Source organism: Gossypium raimondii, chromosome 10 (assembly GCF_025698545.1).
Source record: "Gossypium raimondii isolate GPD5lz chromosome 10, ASM2569854v1, whole genome shotgun sequence".
Lineage (NCBI taxonomy): Eukaryota > Viridiplantae > Streptophyta > Magnoliopsida > Malvales > Malvaceae > Gossypium > Gossypium raimondii.
The window spans coordinates 61314965-61331096 of NC_068574.1; the positions used below are offsets into that span (position 1 = coordinate 61314965).

The following is a 16132-nucleotide window of genomic DNA, read 5'->3' on the forward strand; positions in this document are numbered from 1 at the left end:
CTGAGCCGAATCTTCCAGTTTCAATGTCGTGTTTTTTAACACGATTTTCAAATGCGTCACGGAGACGGTAATTTCAACGTTGTTTTTAGACTTCCGAAAAATCTGACCGGACCTACTTGTACTCGTACTGATCTAACTCAATTTGGTCATAAAAAGTCATCAATCTGAATTCGCACAACCTTAACCTGAACCGACTTGAACTTAAACTTATCCAAACTTAAAACTGACATAACCTTGAAATGATCTGAGCCTGAAACAATCCGAACCTGACTTCAAATTAACCAAAATATTTATTAGTTTTCCGTAAAATTTCTAGGTTGATCTCCGGGTCATCCATCCTCTTTCTTTAAAGAAACATTAGTTTGAATAACGTGACGTCAACAATGGCGTAATTATTTTAGTGTTGTGCATGAATTCGTCCACGTGATTATTTTCATCTTATTGCTCCTTTTATACTTTAAATTGAAGTATTTATATAAATTAATTTTTATCGAATTCAAAAATTAATTTAATTTAATTCAATTCGATGTCAGAACTTAAAAATAATTCTGATTTTAAATAATTTGAATTTGAAATTATATAAATTCAAAATTATTCGAATAAGTAAATTGAAATGACTCAAAACAATTAAAACTTGAGATGATTTGACTCAAAAAGTTCGATTTATAAATTTAAATGATCTAAACCCTAAAGTAGTTCAAACTCGAGATAATCTAAAATTTTTAAATTCTGATTAACTCGACCAGATTTATCCATCCAAAAACAATCAATTCCCCCCAACAGATAAATTTAAAAGTGGGGATAAAGCAAAATTTGGTCCTTGAACTTGACAACTAACTTAATTCGGTCCATAATTTATTTGTCCACATTAATCTCAAAACTTGGTAATTTTTTGCAATTTGGTCCTTGAATTTTGATTTCATTAAGGTGTAACGGTGTAGCACTTTGAGATTGTGTCACATCATCACCTAAAAATTTTAAAAAGTTAATAAAAATCTAAAATAGTACCAAAAAAATATTTTTAATTTAAAAAAATTCAAGTGATGATGTGGTCCGAACTCAGAGTGTTATTCATGGACCAAACTAAAGAAAAACTATCAAATTCTAAGACTAATGTGCAAAAACCAAAATGAAAAAAATTATCAAATTCAAGGATTAAATGTTAAATTATCCCTTAAAAAAATACTATGTTTACTATTTATTAATTATCTTGTTATGTCCTTATCATGGCTTAGCTCAACTTTTTATTAATTTATTATTTCATTAACAAGTAGAGAAAAAAGAACATTAAAAAATTTTAATTTATGCACGTGGGAATTGACTTGGAACAGTTCAGTCGGGCTGACGCATGCCTGTTTCCAAACAGTGGGCATTTGGGGCCATTATATATATATATATATATTATAATGAAAGCTCTCCCTTTCTACTCCATTACCCTTATCTTTGTTTTTGTTTTTTTTATATATATAAATACCGATTGGATATTTGCTCAGTTAGTATCAGTATTATTATCAGTGCAAGCAGAAGTATTTCGAGTGCGCTGAAACGCATTGTTCTCTTATTTAAAAGTTGAGGAGGAGTTATGAGTAGTTTTAGGCATTGTATCATGATGTTACATTCATACGAAAGTATATAATTTTATGTATTGTTAGTGAATCAGATGATAACAAGCTATTAAATTTTTAATTTTTAATGATGAATCATCATGGGAGAAGGTAAAAGAAATTAGGAGAGGCTAGAATTGAATTATAAACTCTTGGAAGGATTAAAAGATAATTTTATTATTATATTAATTTATAGATTTATACTTTTTCAAGGGACCTTAGAAGGAATTTTACCATTTTGAGGACTGTTGAACCAAATTCTCACGCAATGAAATTCCTTGATTGAGCCATTTAAGATGTAAGATGTGACAATTTTGTATGTCAAATTAAAAAATTAAAAAATTAAAAAATTTAAAACGTTGAAGTTTAGTAAATTAAAAATCAGTATCATTTCAGTTAAACCTTTTATCAACTTATTGTTCAATCGAGTGTTAAATGCAGACTTCAATACGATGTGAAGTATATTCAAAACACGTGGATTAAATTTTAAACACACACGTACATATTGCATAAACGACTTAAATCAAATGTGTTAAATAAAATAATTCACACAAATTTTAATAACGTTGCTTTTTTAAATAAAAGTCAAATCTAAATTGTCCATATCATAGATGTACACGTGTTTAAATATAACCAAACCAACAATTAAATTGATTGAATGACTTAATTGAATATAATATTGTTACTTTCGCAACTACGAAAGGTATTTAAAAGTTTAAAATAGGTAGTTAAATTTGAGGTTGAGTATTGAAAAATATTCATCCTCCCCACCTTTATGGTTGACCAAAGCCTATAATGTAGGGCTATAAAGTGTTACTGGTAGAGCTTTGAAGTGCTCTATCAAAATGTGATTGAAGAGAATGTAGCCCTATTTTTGTAGAGTTCTATGGGATGTAATTAAAGGATGGAGATGTAAAAGTGAAAACTAAGAAAGTAGCTTTAAAACTTCATTCACATTTTTATTCAAAAGACAAAAGGCAAAAGACAAATTGTCTTTGAAGTCCAAGGTTTCTAAAGACTGACCCAAGGTGGAAGTAATCATATAATGCACTTTATGTGGTCCTAAATATCAATGGACAATTTTCTTATTTTCTTTTTACTCCTACCTAGTTTTAATTTGTAAACTAAAGATAAATTACAAAATTTACATTTAAATACTAACTTAGGAATGAATTAAAAAGTTCGACGTGATCAATTCGAATCCAAACTCGATATATCCTTAATTTGATCGCAAAAAGTTAATAACACCCTGCAATGGTTCAAACCGAAAATTGGTAAAACCCGAAATGATATGGCAGCCAACCAAATTTGATTGTATAAAGTCAACAACCCGAACTAAGAATGAATTAGTCTACAAATGAACTGAGCCCAAAGTTTTCATATTTGATTAATCCGAATCCCAACTTGATGCAATCAAATTTAGCCATATAAAGTCAATAACCTAAACCCAGAATGACAATAACTGAGGATGGATCGAACTCAAAATGACCTAAATAAGTAATTTATAATTATTTGAATCAAAGGTTGACTCGATCCAAAAAGCTCGAATAACCCTAAAATTGATAAAACAATTCAAATCCAAATAATAATAATAGTATCAATGACATCTTGGAGACTTTAGAGACTCCACTTGGGATTTACCTTTAGGACCATTTAATCTAATGAAGAGCCTATATTCATCAAATGTCATTGGTGGATATAAAGCCGGTTTATCTGCAGAAACCAATTCTCGGATCGGTTTAATTGGTATATCACTTTTTGGGTTGTAAAAAAATGCCAATGATAACCTTTCCACGCCTGAATTTACAATCACTCTGTGCTCTACACTTTTGTAATTTGCATTGCTTAGGACCTGAAAATCAATTATAAAAAAAAACTAATAATCTAATAAATTTATTTAAAAGTCACATGGTTATACGATATCCTTTTGTACTTTTTTTCATATTTAAAATTCAACTCTCTACTTTTTAATTTCAGGAATTTAATCCCTACGCGGCATTTTTATTCTATAGTGAAAAAAAACTTATAATCTCGAATTCAGAATAAAAAATCTAGCATCAGCATTTTTATTTCCTTATTCGACCTTCCATATGAGGTAATATTAATTACGTGAGTAATTTTTTAAAATTTAGAAAATTTACGTAATTCGATTTAGCGAAAGTTGTGTTCATGGCTTCAATTATTAAATAAAAGGTAGTGGATACGAATGAGTAAATTTTAAATGCTAAAAAATAATTAAACGTTTAAAATAAAATAAAGACAAAAAATATTCAGGGGTTTATATCATATGACTTATTATAATATATAGATACATGAACTAAAAATAATGTATTAAATATAAAATTTAAAAGATTAAAAAAGAGGTGTCTCAAACAAATGGAGGAGGCTATTTGAAGTGGAAAACTTCATGGTGGGTGCACCTCAAAGGCATGTCATTGTCAAATTTTAAATTGCCTTAGCTTTCCTTCGTTGAATTATTGTATACGTGACATTATAAACATTGTTCAAACAATTAAATATTTGGTTTAATTGTTAATTTGACCTTTGGATTATATTTTTTTTTATTTTGGTACATTATTTTTTATTTCACTTGAGTATTTAATTTACCCAAGAAATAATTTTTAATAAGACGTAGATGAAGTGAAAAACTTTAATTAAGGGGTCAAAACTAAAAGGGATTAAATTGCCTTATTAATTATTTTGGAGGGGTAAAATTGAAAATTTTCTGTAGGTTTAAATAGAATAATTTAATATTTGAAAGCAGGGCGAAATTAGCCAGCCTCCTTAAAGGTTTTAAAATTTTAAATTATTAAAGGTAAAATTACACTTTAGTCCCTTAAAAATATGAAAATTTGATTTAATCCTTTAAATTTTAAAAAGATATAGACTATTAAAATAGTGAAATTATATTTTATTATCGTAAAATTACAATTTAATTTTGACACCTCCTAAATTTTTTTTAATTTTCCTATTTGATTAATGGAAGGCCAAGATCCCTACCTACACCGTTGACGAAAATATAATTTAAATATTAGAGTGGTGGAAAAGGAATTAAAAATAAATAAATAATGAAGAACAAAACCAAAATTCGAAACCTAATACGCTTTAAAACACGTGGAACATGCAATATAATTAGAACATAGTAGAAGTTTCAAAGTTTTGTCTTTCCACAAATCTTTGTTTCTCATAGTTTATCCACTTTGTCTGTTTTAATGAATATTAAATAAATATATTAAAACCCTAAAAATTTGTGTTCCTTTTAATGTTTCGAAAAGCTTAATTTTTTGGAAAATATCCAAACATTAGATTGATTGATTCGTGTATATATTTGGACTAAAATAGAATATTTCGCTTCATTATCCTAAAATAAATTTTATTCTAATAATTTAAAAAATTATTTTATGAACTATTCCCATGATCTTTTTTAATTATTTAATAATATTTATAAAAAAATCATGTCATTTATACATAATTTTGATAATTTTTTTTTAACTTTGAACACTAAATTTGGATTTTAAACCCTAAACCTTGAACTCGAAAGATTTGGGTTCAGGTTCGAGATTCAAGGTTCCAGGTTGAGTTTGGGGTTGAGGCTAAAAGAATTATCAAAATTATATGTTAATTATATAAAAAAAATTGTTAAAATGTCATTACATAATTAGAAAGAGACTCTGAATGATATGGTGAGAATGGTCGGTAAAATATTTTCTCAAGAGATAGAAATTAAAGAAAAATCACCTGAATTTGATCGCCGATGTTGACAATAAACGCATGACGAGCGGGTTTAACAGTTATCCATCGATCATCTTTTCGGACTTGAAGTCCAGGGACTTCAGGGTCCGGTAATAGAATGGTCAAGCCACCGGGATCTGAGTGCGACGATAAACCAAGAGTAAGGTCGGGTTGCGGACACTTGGGATAAAAATTAACCCTTACACATGCCCCGATATTTTCCCCACCAAATGCATTCTGAAGATGGCTTTCGTCTAACCCAAGGTTTATAGACAAAAACTTCATTATTCTCCCACCTAGTTTCACCAATTCCTTCCCATATTCATCAATCACTTCCCTTCATTCATTGGAAAAGAAAACCCAAGTTGGAATCCAAATTAAAGCGAAAGTAGACGTGAATGTGGAATCAATGAAAATGTCGTTCATGGTAATCCGAGAAGAAAATAGGGTTTACCTGCAGTAATCGGGAGAACCAGGCCATTTGTTGTAATCTTTAAGAGTTAAAGGAAGATAGTGGAGATAATAGTAATCACTCCAATCAAGAATGGCACCTTTCTCAATCCCTAATCTACTACCATAACCTTCATACGTCTTTGGTGAGTTAGCATAAGCTTGTTTAATCTCCATAGGCAAATGGAAGAAGCTCCGCCAAGTTTCCCGAGCTTGGTCCATTAAACCAGGGCTAACGCCGTGGTTTACAACCTGGAAAAAGCCCCAATCCCGACACGCCGAAGAAATCCGGTCCATTGTTGATCGAGATAGCTCGGTTTCGTCGTCGGTTAAACCGGTAAGGTCGATGATCGGTATGTTAGCGTCGCCGTTTTCGGGCCGGTTTGACGATGGTCTATCCGAAAGTGGTTTAACGTATCTATCAGGAATCATTGATAAACCACTTTCGGACAAGGATTGAACACGGACTATTGGTTCGGGCCAATCTTGTAAGCTGTTCATCATGTAAGGAAAAAAACACAAACAGTAAAGGGAAAAAGAACAACGAAAAATTAAGAGAAAAAAAGGGGTTTTTTAGGGACTTGAAAGTTGAAGAGATTTATCAATGGGAGATAACAATGGAAGTATCTGCGTGTGTGAGGTGAGTATTGAAATAGACTGAAAAGAGAACGTGAAATAAATGGGATTTTTTAATTATTTTTTAAAAATTTACACCTTTCATCCAAAAATTATTATCTAGATTTTAAATTAGTCCTCAAACTTCAAAACATTCTATTTCATAGTCTAGCCATTAGTTTTGGGCTCTGAATATGACATGGAGCATAATTTAAACACGTATTCACACATGTGTATGGACAGCTTAGGTTCGACGTGTTTAAATTTTTAGAATAAATTATGCTCCAAGTTCATGCACTCTTCGTACATTTAAAATTTAGTCCCTTTACTTTTCGGATTCAAAAACGCAAGTCTAATCATCAGCAAAGGACCATTACAAGAATTTTTTTTTTGTTACATACTCATGAATTTAGCAAAAAAGAAAAAGAAAAAAAAACTAATGGTGTTAACACTTGAGCCTAGATTTTTAAATTCAAAAAATAGGACTAAATTCTAAATGTAAGAACAGTATAAAGACTTGGAGTGTAATTTATCCTAAAATATTTAACACATCAAATCCAAGCTATCTATATATTAAATGTACACATGTTTAAATTTTAAGCTATATATTTTAAATACACATCACATCAATCCAAGCTAACATTCAAAATTAGAAGGTAGCATCTATGCTAATAAAAGGATACGATGAATACAATAATGATATTTTTAGAACTCAATTAAAATGTTTTAAAGTTTGAGAATTAATTTAAAATCCGAATAATAATTTAAAGATGTTTGGTTAATTAACCCAAAATTGTACTTTTTCTATAATGGAACAAACTATTTGTGGCTGAGGGCTGAAAACTGATGATTTTTTCTGTTCTAATTTTCGTAAGTGGTGAAAACTGATAATATGTCCTTTTCCTACTTCAAAGCCTATGATTTCTGTCGTAGGAATATTATCTCATTCAGAGGAAATAATACGGTACGGTTCATCATTATAGATGTTTGTATATTAGGTTTATCTTATTATTTATTAATAATTGTATGATAATTCGAATTAAATCGGTCCATTTCGGTAACCCGTTAGAATTATCGTTTTTTATCTTATTTTTTTATTTTTTTATATATTACAGGTTGAACTGATCAATCTACTAATTTTTAATCCAATTAGTTTGATAAACTAATCTTATCTTATTTTGATAATACAGATCTTTAACGTGTTGAAAACGCGTTGAAATTTAAATATAATAGTTAAATGGTGACCATGTGATTGTGATGTGCTTGTCAGCCCTTATTGATATGCTTTGGAAATTGACAGGCAAATATAGAAAAGAACACACATTTCCATCTTCCAAAACAACCATTAATCCAAATGATATACATTACATGTCTATGCATATGCATATGCATATACATATACATATTGTATGAACACCATTGCGAGTTGGGACCCCATGAATGCGACTATGTTTCCATTTCGGCGCCGTGATCAACTTGAATATCTGCCCCACGCAAATTTCGAATATGTTTACTTGGGTCTAATTATGGTTTTAATCCTTTTATTATACTGAAATTTGAGATTTAATCTTTTTACTTTAATTTCAGCACTGCCTCTTCATGACGTTTTGTCACCAAAGCTTCCTTGGCGACCACCATATTCGTTGCCTCCTCCACTTCTGTGCGAATGGGCCTCGTTGACGATAATGTTCCTTCAGTCAAGATTTCTTTCAATAGGGTCCTTCATAGCTTTCTTGTCGCGGAAAATAATGAATTCGATACATTACTTACAGTTGTTTAAGGGATGATGTGAATTTTGTTTTAAAACAGTTTTAAGCATTCGGTTTACATGTAAATTTATTATTGGATGAACGGGTTCCTATGTAACTAGTAAAAAGGATTCCACACTATTACTTTAATGGCAGCAAGTAATAGTATTATCTATTTAGACCTGCTAATAACATTATAAAACTAGAGGGACCAAAATTATATCAAATTAACGAGAGGATTAAATCTTGAATTTTAACATATTAGAGGGACTAAAATCAAAATTACAATCTTTGCGTTAATCAATTTTATAGGGTCATTGATATTGATTAATGGTTCCCCATTAATACTATAATTAGCCTTTTCTATTTGTTTCTATTGATCTACAAGAGTCTCTGCAATAGCTTCTAAATTTGCTTCAATAATTGACATATAAGAAGAAAAGAGTGCACGATGATATCTTAACGTTGGAATTTGAATATAATCATTGAAGTATTTTCAATTGGGTATTTATTTTAAGATTTTAAATTGGTCCCAAACTTTAAAATATTTTAATTGAGTCCTTAAAATATCGGTATTCTTTCAATTGAGTTTTCAATCAACACAGTTATCAACTTGAGTGTTAAATACTAACTTAGATCTTACGTGGAGTATATTTTAAAAGCATATTCGTACATGTTGTAGGGATAGTTTAGACCCAATATAAAAAAAATACCGACAAGTCTAAGCTATTCATGCAATAGACATGCATATTTTTAAAAATTGATTCATATATTTTAAATATGATTCACATTAGACCCCAGCTAGCATTTAAATTAGTTCCTAAACTTCAAAGCATTTTAAAATATGATTCATATATTTAAAATATTGATGCTTTGAAAACTCATTTAAAATGCTTTGAAGTTTAGGAACTAATTTAAAATTAAATCATAATTTAGAGGTGTATAGTGCAATTAACCGTTTAGTTTAACATGGTAGCCAAATAGAACTCGTGTTGAGATTATTTTTTAATTTTATTAGGGATAAAACAACATTTAGTCCTTGAACTTATTAACTTTAAACTTTTTATCCATATTAATCTTGAAATTTGGTAATTTTTCCCTATTTAGTTTCTGAACTTGGGTTCCATTCAATTATGATGATGTGACACTCTAAAATTATGCCACATCATCACTTGAAAATTTAATTTTTTATGTAAAATAAAAATATTAAACAAGTTTACTTTTTAAAAAATTCAAGTGATAACGTGACATAAGCATAAAGTATCATGTCGTCGTATCTTAATAAAACTCAAGTTCAATGATCAAAATAGAAAAACTGTCAAATTCAAAAACTAATGTGGATAAAAAAATTCAAGGACCAAAATAAGTTGAGGGGCTAAATATCATATTATCCCATTTTATATCGTCTTTTAAGAGACAACTCGTGTATCACGAAATACCAAGATCAATTGTCCCACTAGCTCAAGCAGTTTGCTAGTTGGGTTTTAGGGACCTCAAAAAAGTGAAATCTCATGGGATTACAGGATTTATTGTCACTGTTTATCTTATTGGCCCATGATGGAATACACATGGAATTCACGTTCAGAAATTTTTGGTACAACCAATTTTTTGGTTTTTTTTACATGTGTGAAACACACGCAAAAACAAATTTATTTGAAGTGTCTGTGATAAAATACTGTAACAACAATAATGTTACGGGAAAATTACAATGAAGGTAATTAAACTATTAATAAATTTATGTTTTGTTCGCTTAACTTTAAAAAGTTATAAAATGGTCACTGAATTATTCGAAAGTTTTCATTTAAGTTATCGGGTTGTTTAAATTGTTACCGTGTGACCTTTTCTGTTTGCACTACTTGCACCAATCAAAAACTCTCATTCCCCTTCTGTAACCTCCCCAACCCTAGTAGTAATGGCCTAGTAGCGATCCAGAGTTTAAAAACATTTGTTTATTTTAGAAGAAAACCTAACCTATTTTCAGAAAAACGCACGAGTTAACAAAAATTAATTAATTTTAATATTTTTCTTGTAACGGTGACTATTTTTGAAAACTTAGTTAATTTATTTATTCTCCTAAAATTTAATTATAATCTAGCAATGAAAAAGTGATATTTACTTATTTGGACATATTTGATTATTATCCATAATTCATCATTTAAAAAAACAATTTAAAAGACATGCATACTAAATAAAACCAAAATCTAAGTCACATGCCACAGTTTAACAATAAAACAAAGTAGTCTCTGAATAACAAAAAATACAAATAATAAACCTAAAATACTTTGGTTTTTCCCTAAATTTATTTTCTGCTGCGTTTTCCAATCCTGATTTTTCAACACTAACCTGGTGGATTATCTGTAAAGATGGAAATAAAAAAGGGAGTGAGCTGTGAAGCTCAGTGTGAGTTCCATCATAAGTAAAATTAGTACAAATGCTTAAGTATACAGAAACACAACACATAGAACAATACACAATAGCAATTTTAGAATATTAATATTTCAGATCATTCAACAATTTATACATAAGTATATATCTATCATCCAGAAAATCCAGTTTGTATGCACATGCTTTATGAATGCTATACAGTTTCGGTTTAATAGAAAAGATCCTACCCCACCACTACACACTACAATGGGAGTTCCCTTGGATTCCAACCACCTACACGCTGAGTTGTGGTTTTAACCACCAACGGTTTGCAAATAAGTTGCCAATGGCTATGGACACACATCAAAAACATCGCAAACGGAATCTGCCTATGGCTATGGATACACAGCAAATTAATGCAGATAAAATTTGCAACTGACTGTGGATGCACAACATGTTAGTAGGTAAGAGTTGTCAATAGGTTGTGGATACACAGTAAATTAATGCAGATAAAATCTCCCACTAACTATAGATGCACAACATGTTAATAGGTAAGAGCTGTCAATAGGTTGTGGATGCACATCATATTTGCAGTTTAAAGGGAAAACACTGCCAATGGTTATCGGTACATAACAATTACATTGCAGATAAGATCTGCTTATGGCTGTGGGCACACAGCAAATTTGCAGATAAACTGCCAATCTTCCTTCGTACATATCATTCCACCCTATGCAATGCAATATGACATGCTTGTAACATATCAATATGGTAGCCATTAATGCACTTATAACAGATCAATACAGTAGCAAATAGTATGCTTTATAACATGTCAATACAAAAGCAATTAATATGCTTATAACAATTCAATATAATAGCAAAAGACATGTTTGTTGTGTGTTTGGATTAACGGTATCATACGACATGTTGAACATACGATTAGTAATACAAGATGCAACAAGAATATATTATTCACATAGCATGCATATACAATAATAATTCGGTCATTTAGACCATGAATTCCAATATTCATGTTATTAGGGGTTCAATTGAGAAAAATAAAACTCTAAAACTAGTTTGGGGACTATTTAGGGACTAAATTGATCAAACCATAAAATTTTGGGTAAAACTATAAAATATGAAAAATAAGAGTCACACGGCCTTGTGGCTAGGCCATGTGAGGTGTAATGGCAGAGTGTCATTATTGTTTTAGGTGTAAGTTTCACAATATCTGAAACACGGCCTGCAACACGGTCGTGTGTCTCAAGTTAATATGTAACACAATCTGGCACAGGGCTTGCGACACGGCCGTGTAGCCTTATTTCGAATACCCACATAGGTGAGCACATGGGTTGGGACACGGCCGTGTGTCCAAACTTCGAATGTCCACACGGTCTGGACTATGTTATATGGCCGTGTGACCCCTGTTTTCTAAAATTTCAAGTTTCGTAACTGTATCATTACCATGAATAGATTCTATTATTAAATGCTAACATTTAATTTGTATAATTGTTTCTGTTGTGAATTTAAAGGTTTAAATTGTTTGAAATTGTACGAAAATTATTTGTAACACCATATTATCGAGTCCGGTGAACGGACCGGGTCAGGGGCGTTACACAATCAATATTTGAGATAAATCTCAAAATTATACATGAACTTTGATTTAATGTGTAATTTGATATATGAACTTTGATTTGGTGTAATTATACACATGAAACTTTGATTACGATTCAAATGTATACATGAAACTTTAATTTTGATTCAACTATACATGTTTAAAAAATAAATACATAAATTTATTGTTATGTTGGATAAATATAATTATTTGTATATGCAATATATACACATAAAATGATATTATATCAATAATTATGTTAATGGTTTGTGAGAATTGGATCAAATTAAAATTTCATGTATAAAATTGTTTAAAATCAAAATTTATATATAAAATTACACAGTAAATCAAAATTAATATATAACTTTATAATTTATCCGTTAATATTTTAACAATTCAGTCATTCAAATTACGAAAATTGTCGCTTTTTTCAAATAAAAGGTACGAGTCTAGGTATGCAATCAGGGATTGCTGTCAACTAAAGATTGCAAATCCTTTGCCACTTTTATCAGTGGTCCACACAATGACATATCATTTTCTACTATGTAAGTGAAAAGAATTTAAATAATATATATACATATATATAATTAACCTTTTTTAAAATAATTTTTTAATAAAATAATAATTTTTAAAAGGAAAGTTATTTTTCAAGGGTGGTAATTTTTCAATAGTGAAAAGTTATTTATACATATATAATTTTTTATTATTCTTAGAAAATATTAGTTTACTATTTTCGATTCATTTTCATAAAGATATAATCACTCATATCAATTAAATTAAGTTAAAAACACTTTTATTCATAAAAATATCAATGGGAAATGTGGCAAAATCTTATTTCTGCTTGTGGAGTAGACCTGTCCATGGGGCCCGACAGCCCGCCCGAAATATGGGAGGGTTCGGGTAAAAATATAGGCAATAACAAAAAATACTTTAATATATATAAAAACACATTCCGAACTGAGACCCTCCAACACTAACCTAAAATACTTTGGTTTTTCCCTAAATTTATTTTTCGCTGCGTTTTCCAAACCTGATTTTCCAACACTAACCTGGTGGATTATCTGTAAAGATGTAAATAAAAAAGGGAGTGAGCTATGAAGCTCAGTGTGAGTTCCATCATAAGTAAAATCAGTACAAACACTTACGTATACAGAAACATAACACATAGAACAATACACAATAGCTATTTTAGAATATCGATATTTCAGACCATTCAACAATTTATACATAAGTATATATATGTCATCCAGAAAATCCAGTTTGTATGCACATACTTTATGAATGCCATACAGTTTCGGTTTAACAGAAAAGATCCTACCCCACCACTACACACTACAATGGGAGTTCCCTTGGATTCCAACCACCTACAAGCCGAGTTGTGGTTTTAACCATTAACGGTTTGCAAATAAGTTGCCAATGGCTATGGACACACATCAAAACATTACCAATGGAATCTGCCTATGGCTGTGGATACACAGCAAATTAATGCAGATAAAATTTGCAACTGACTGTGGATGCACAACATGTTAGCAAGTAAGAGCTGTCAATAGGTTGTGGATGCACAGTAAAATAATGTAGATAAAATCTCCCACGAATTGTAGATGCACAACATGTTAATAGGTAAGAGCTGTCAATAGGTTGTGGATGCACATCATATTTGCAGTTTAAAGGGAAAACATTGCCAATGGCTGTCGGTACATAACAATTACATCGCAGATGAGATCTGCCTATTGTTGTGGGCACACAGTAAATTTACAGATAAACTGCCAATCTTCCTCCGTACATATCGTTCCACCCTATTCAATGCAATATGACATGCTTATAACATATCAATATGGTAGTCATTAATGCACTTATAACAGATCAATACAGTAGCAAATAGTATGCTTTATAACATATCAATACAAAAGCAATTAATACGCTTATAACAATTCAATATAATAGCAAAAGACATGCTTATTATGTGTTTGGATTAACTGTATCATATGACATGTTGAACATACGATTAGTAATACAAGATGCAACAAGAATATATTATTCACATAGCATGCATATACAATAATAATTCGGTCATTTAGACCATGAATTCCAATATTCATGTTATTAGGGTTCAATTGAGAAAAATAAAACTCTAAAAATAGTTTGGGGACTATTTAGGGACTAAATTGATCAAACCATAAAATTTTGGGCAAAACTATAAAATATGAAAAATAAGAGTCACACGGCCTTGTGGCTAGGCCATGTGAGGTGCAATGGCAGAGTGTCATTATTATTTTAGATGCAGGTTTCACACTGTCTGAAACACGACCTGCAACACGGTCGTGCGTCTCAAGTTAATATGTAACACAATCTAGCATAGGGCTTGCGACATGGCCGTGTAGCCTTATTTCGAATACCCACATAGGCGATCACATGGGCTGAGACACGGCTGTGTGTCCAAACTTCAAATGTCCACACGGTCTGGACTATGTCACATGGCCGTGTGACCCCTGTTTTCTAAAATTTCAAGTTTCGAAAGTGTATCATTACCATGATTAGATTCTATTATTAAATGCTAACATTTAATTTGTATAATTGTTTCTGTTGTGAAGTTAAAGGTTTAAATTGTTTGAAATTGTACGAAAATTGTTTGTAACACCCTATTATCGAGTCCGGCGAACGGACCGGGTCAGGGGCGTTACATAATCAATATTTGAGATAAATCTCAAAATTATACACGAACTTTGATTTAATGTGTAATTTGATATATGAACTTTGATTTGGTGTAATTATACACATGAAACTTTGATTACGATTCAAATGTATACATGAAACTTTAATTTTGATTCAACTATACATGTTTAAAAATAAATACATAAATTTATTGTTATGTTGGATAAATATAATTATTTGTATATGCAATATATACACATAAAATGATATTATATCAATAATTATGTTAATGGTTTGTGAGAATTAGATCAAATTAAAATTTCATGTATAAAATTGTGTAAAATCAAAATTTATATATAAAATTACACAGTAAATCAAAATTGATGTATAACTTTATAATTTATCCGTTAATATTTTAACAATTCAGTCATTCAAATTACGAAAATTGTCGCTTTTTTCAAATAAAAGGTACGAGTCTAGGTATGCAATCAGGGATTGCTGTCAACTAAAGATTGCAAATCCTTTGCCACTTTATCAGTGGTCCACACGATGACATATCATTTTCTACCACGTAAGTGAAAAAAAAATTCAAATAATATGGGAAAAATACCAAAAAAAACCCTATTTTTTTAAAATTTATCGAAATGGGCCCGATATTTTATTATTTACCGGAATGGGTCATTTTCCCCGAAATCGCGTCCACGTCAGCGCGATTTGCTTATGTGGACACAAATCGCGCCTACGAGGACGTGATTTGCTGACACGTCCCCTGACATCATGCTGACGTGGACGCGATTTCGGGGAAATTGGCCCATTCCGGTAAATAATAAAATACCGGGCCTATTTCGGTAATAAAAAATAGGGCTTTTATGTGTAATTTGCCCCCTTTTTTTTGGTATTTTGCCCCTAATAATACATATTAATGTATTACTGTAATATGTAGCTCAAATTATGTATTGTAGTTAATATTCATAATATTGTAGCTCAAATTGTCAATCTGTCTATACTATTGTACTAATAATATATATTAATGTAATATTGAAGAGTTAATTGATTAAGAAAATAAATGCAACAAGTACAAAAAAGATTCAAAATTATTACCAATAAGATTTGAACCAAGGAACTAAAGGAAAAGAGCAAGCATCTTAACCAACTAAGCTAAACTAATTAACTAACATATTATAAAAATATTGTTATTATCTTAATTATATTACTTACGTTCTAATGATTTATCGGACCTATTCCATACACGTGTCAAATCAGAAAAAATAATACAACAATTCTGTAAAAAAAATCTGGTGTTTACTTCAAATAAATAAGGAAAATAATGATTTGAATGTTTCAAATTTCAATTT

At 30.3% G+C, this 16132-nt stretch overlaps 1 protein-coding gene across 1 annotated transcript; it reads right to left on the reverse strand.

Annotated features, from left to right (window-relative positions):
* Positions 1 to 2896: 2896 nt before the first annotated feature.
* LOC105778197 (jasmonate-induced oxygenase 2) lies at positions 2897 to 6415 on the reverse strand. Its single transcript, XM_012601852.2, has 3 exons — positions 5791 to 6415; positions 5343 to 5673; positions 2897 to 3456 (listed from the first exon to the last, which is right to left on the reverse strand). Exons 1-3 carry the CDS (start codon positions 6288 to 6290, stop codon positions 3202 to 3204), a joined length of 1086 nt encoding a protein of 361 aa, XP_012457306.1. The 5' UTR covers positions 6291 to 6415; the 3' UTR covers positions 2897 to 3201.
* Between the last annotated feature and the right edge of the window lie 9717 nt (positions 6416 to 16132).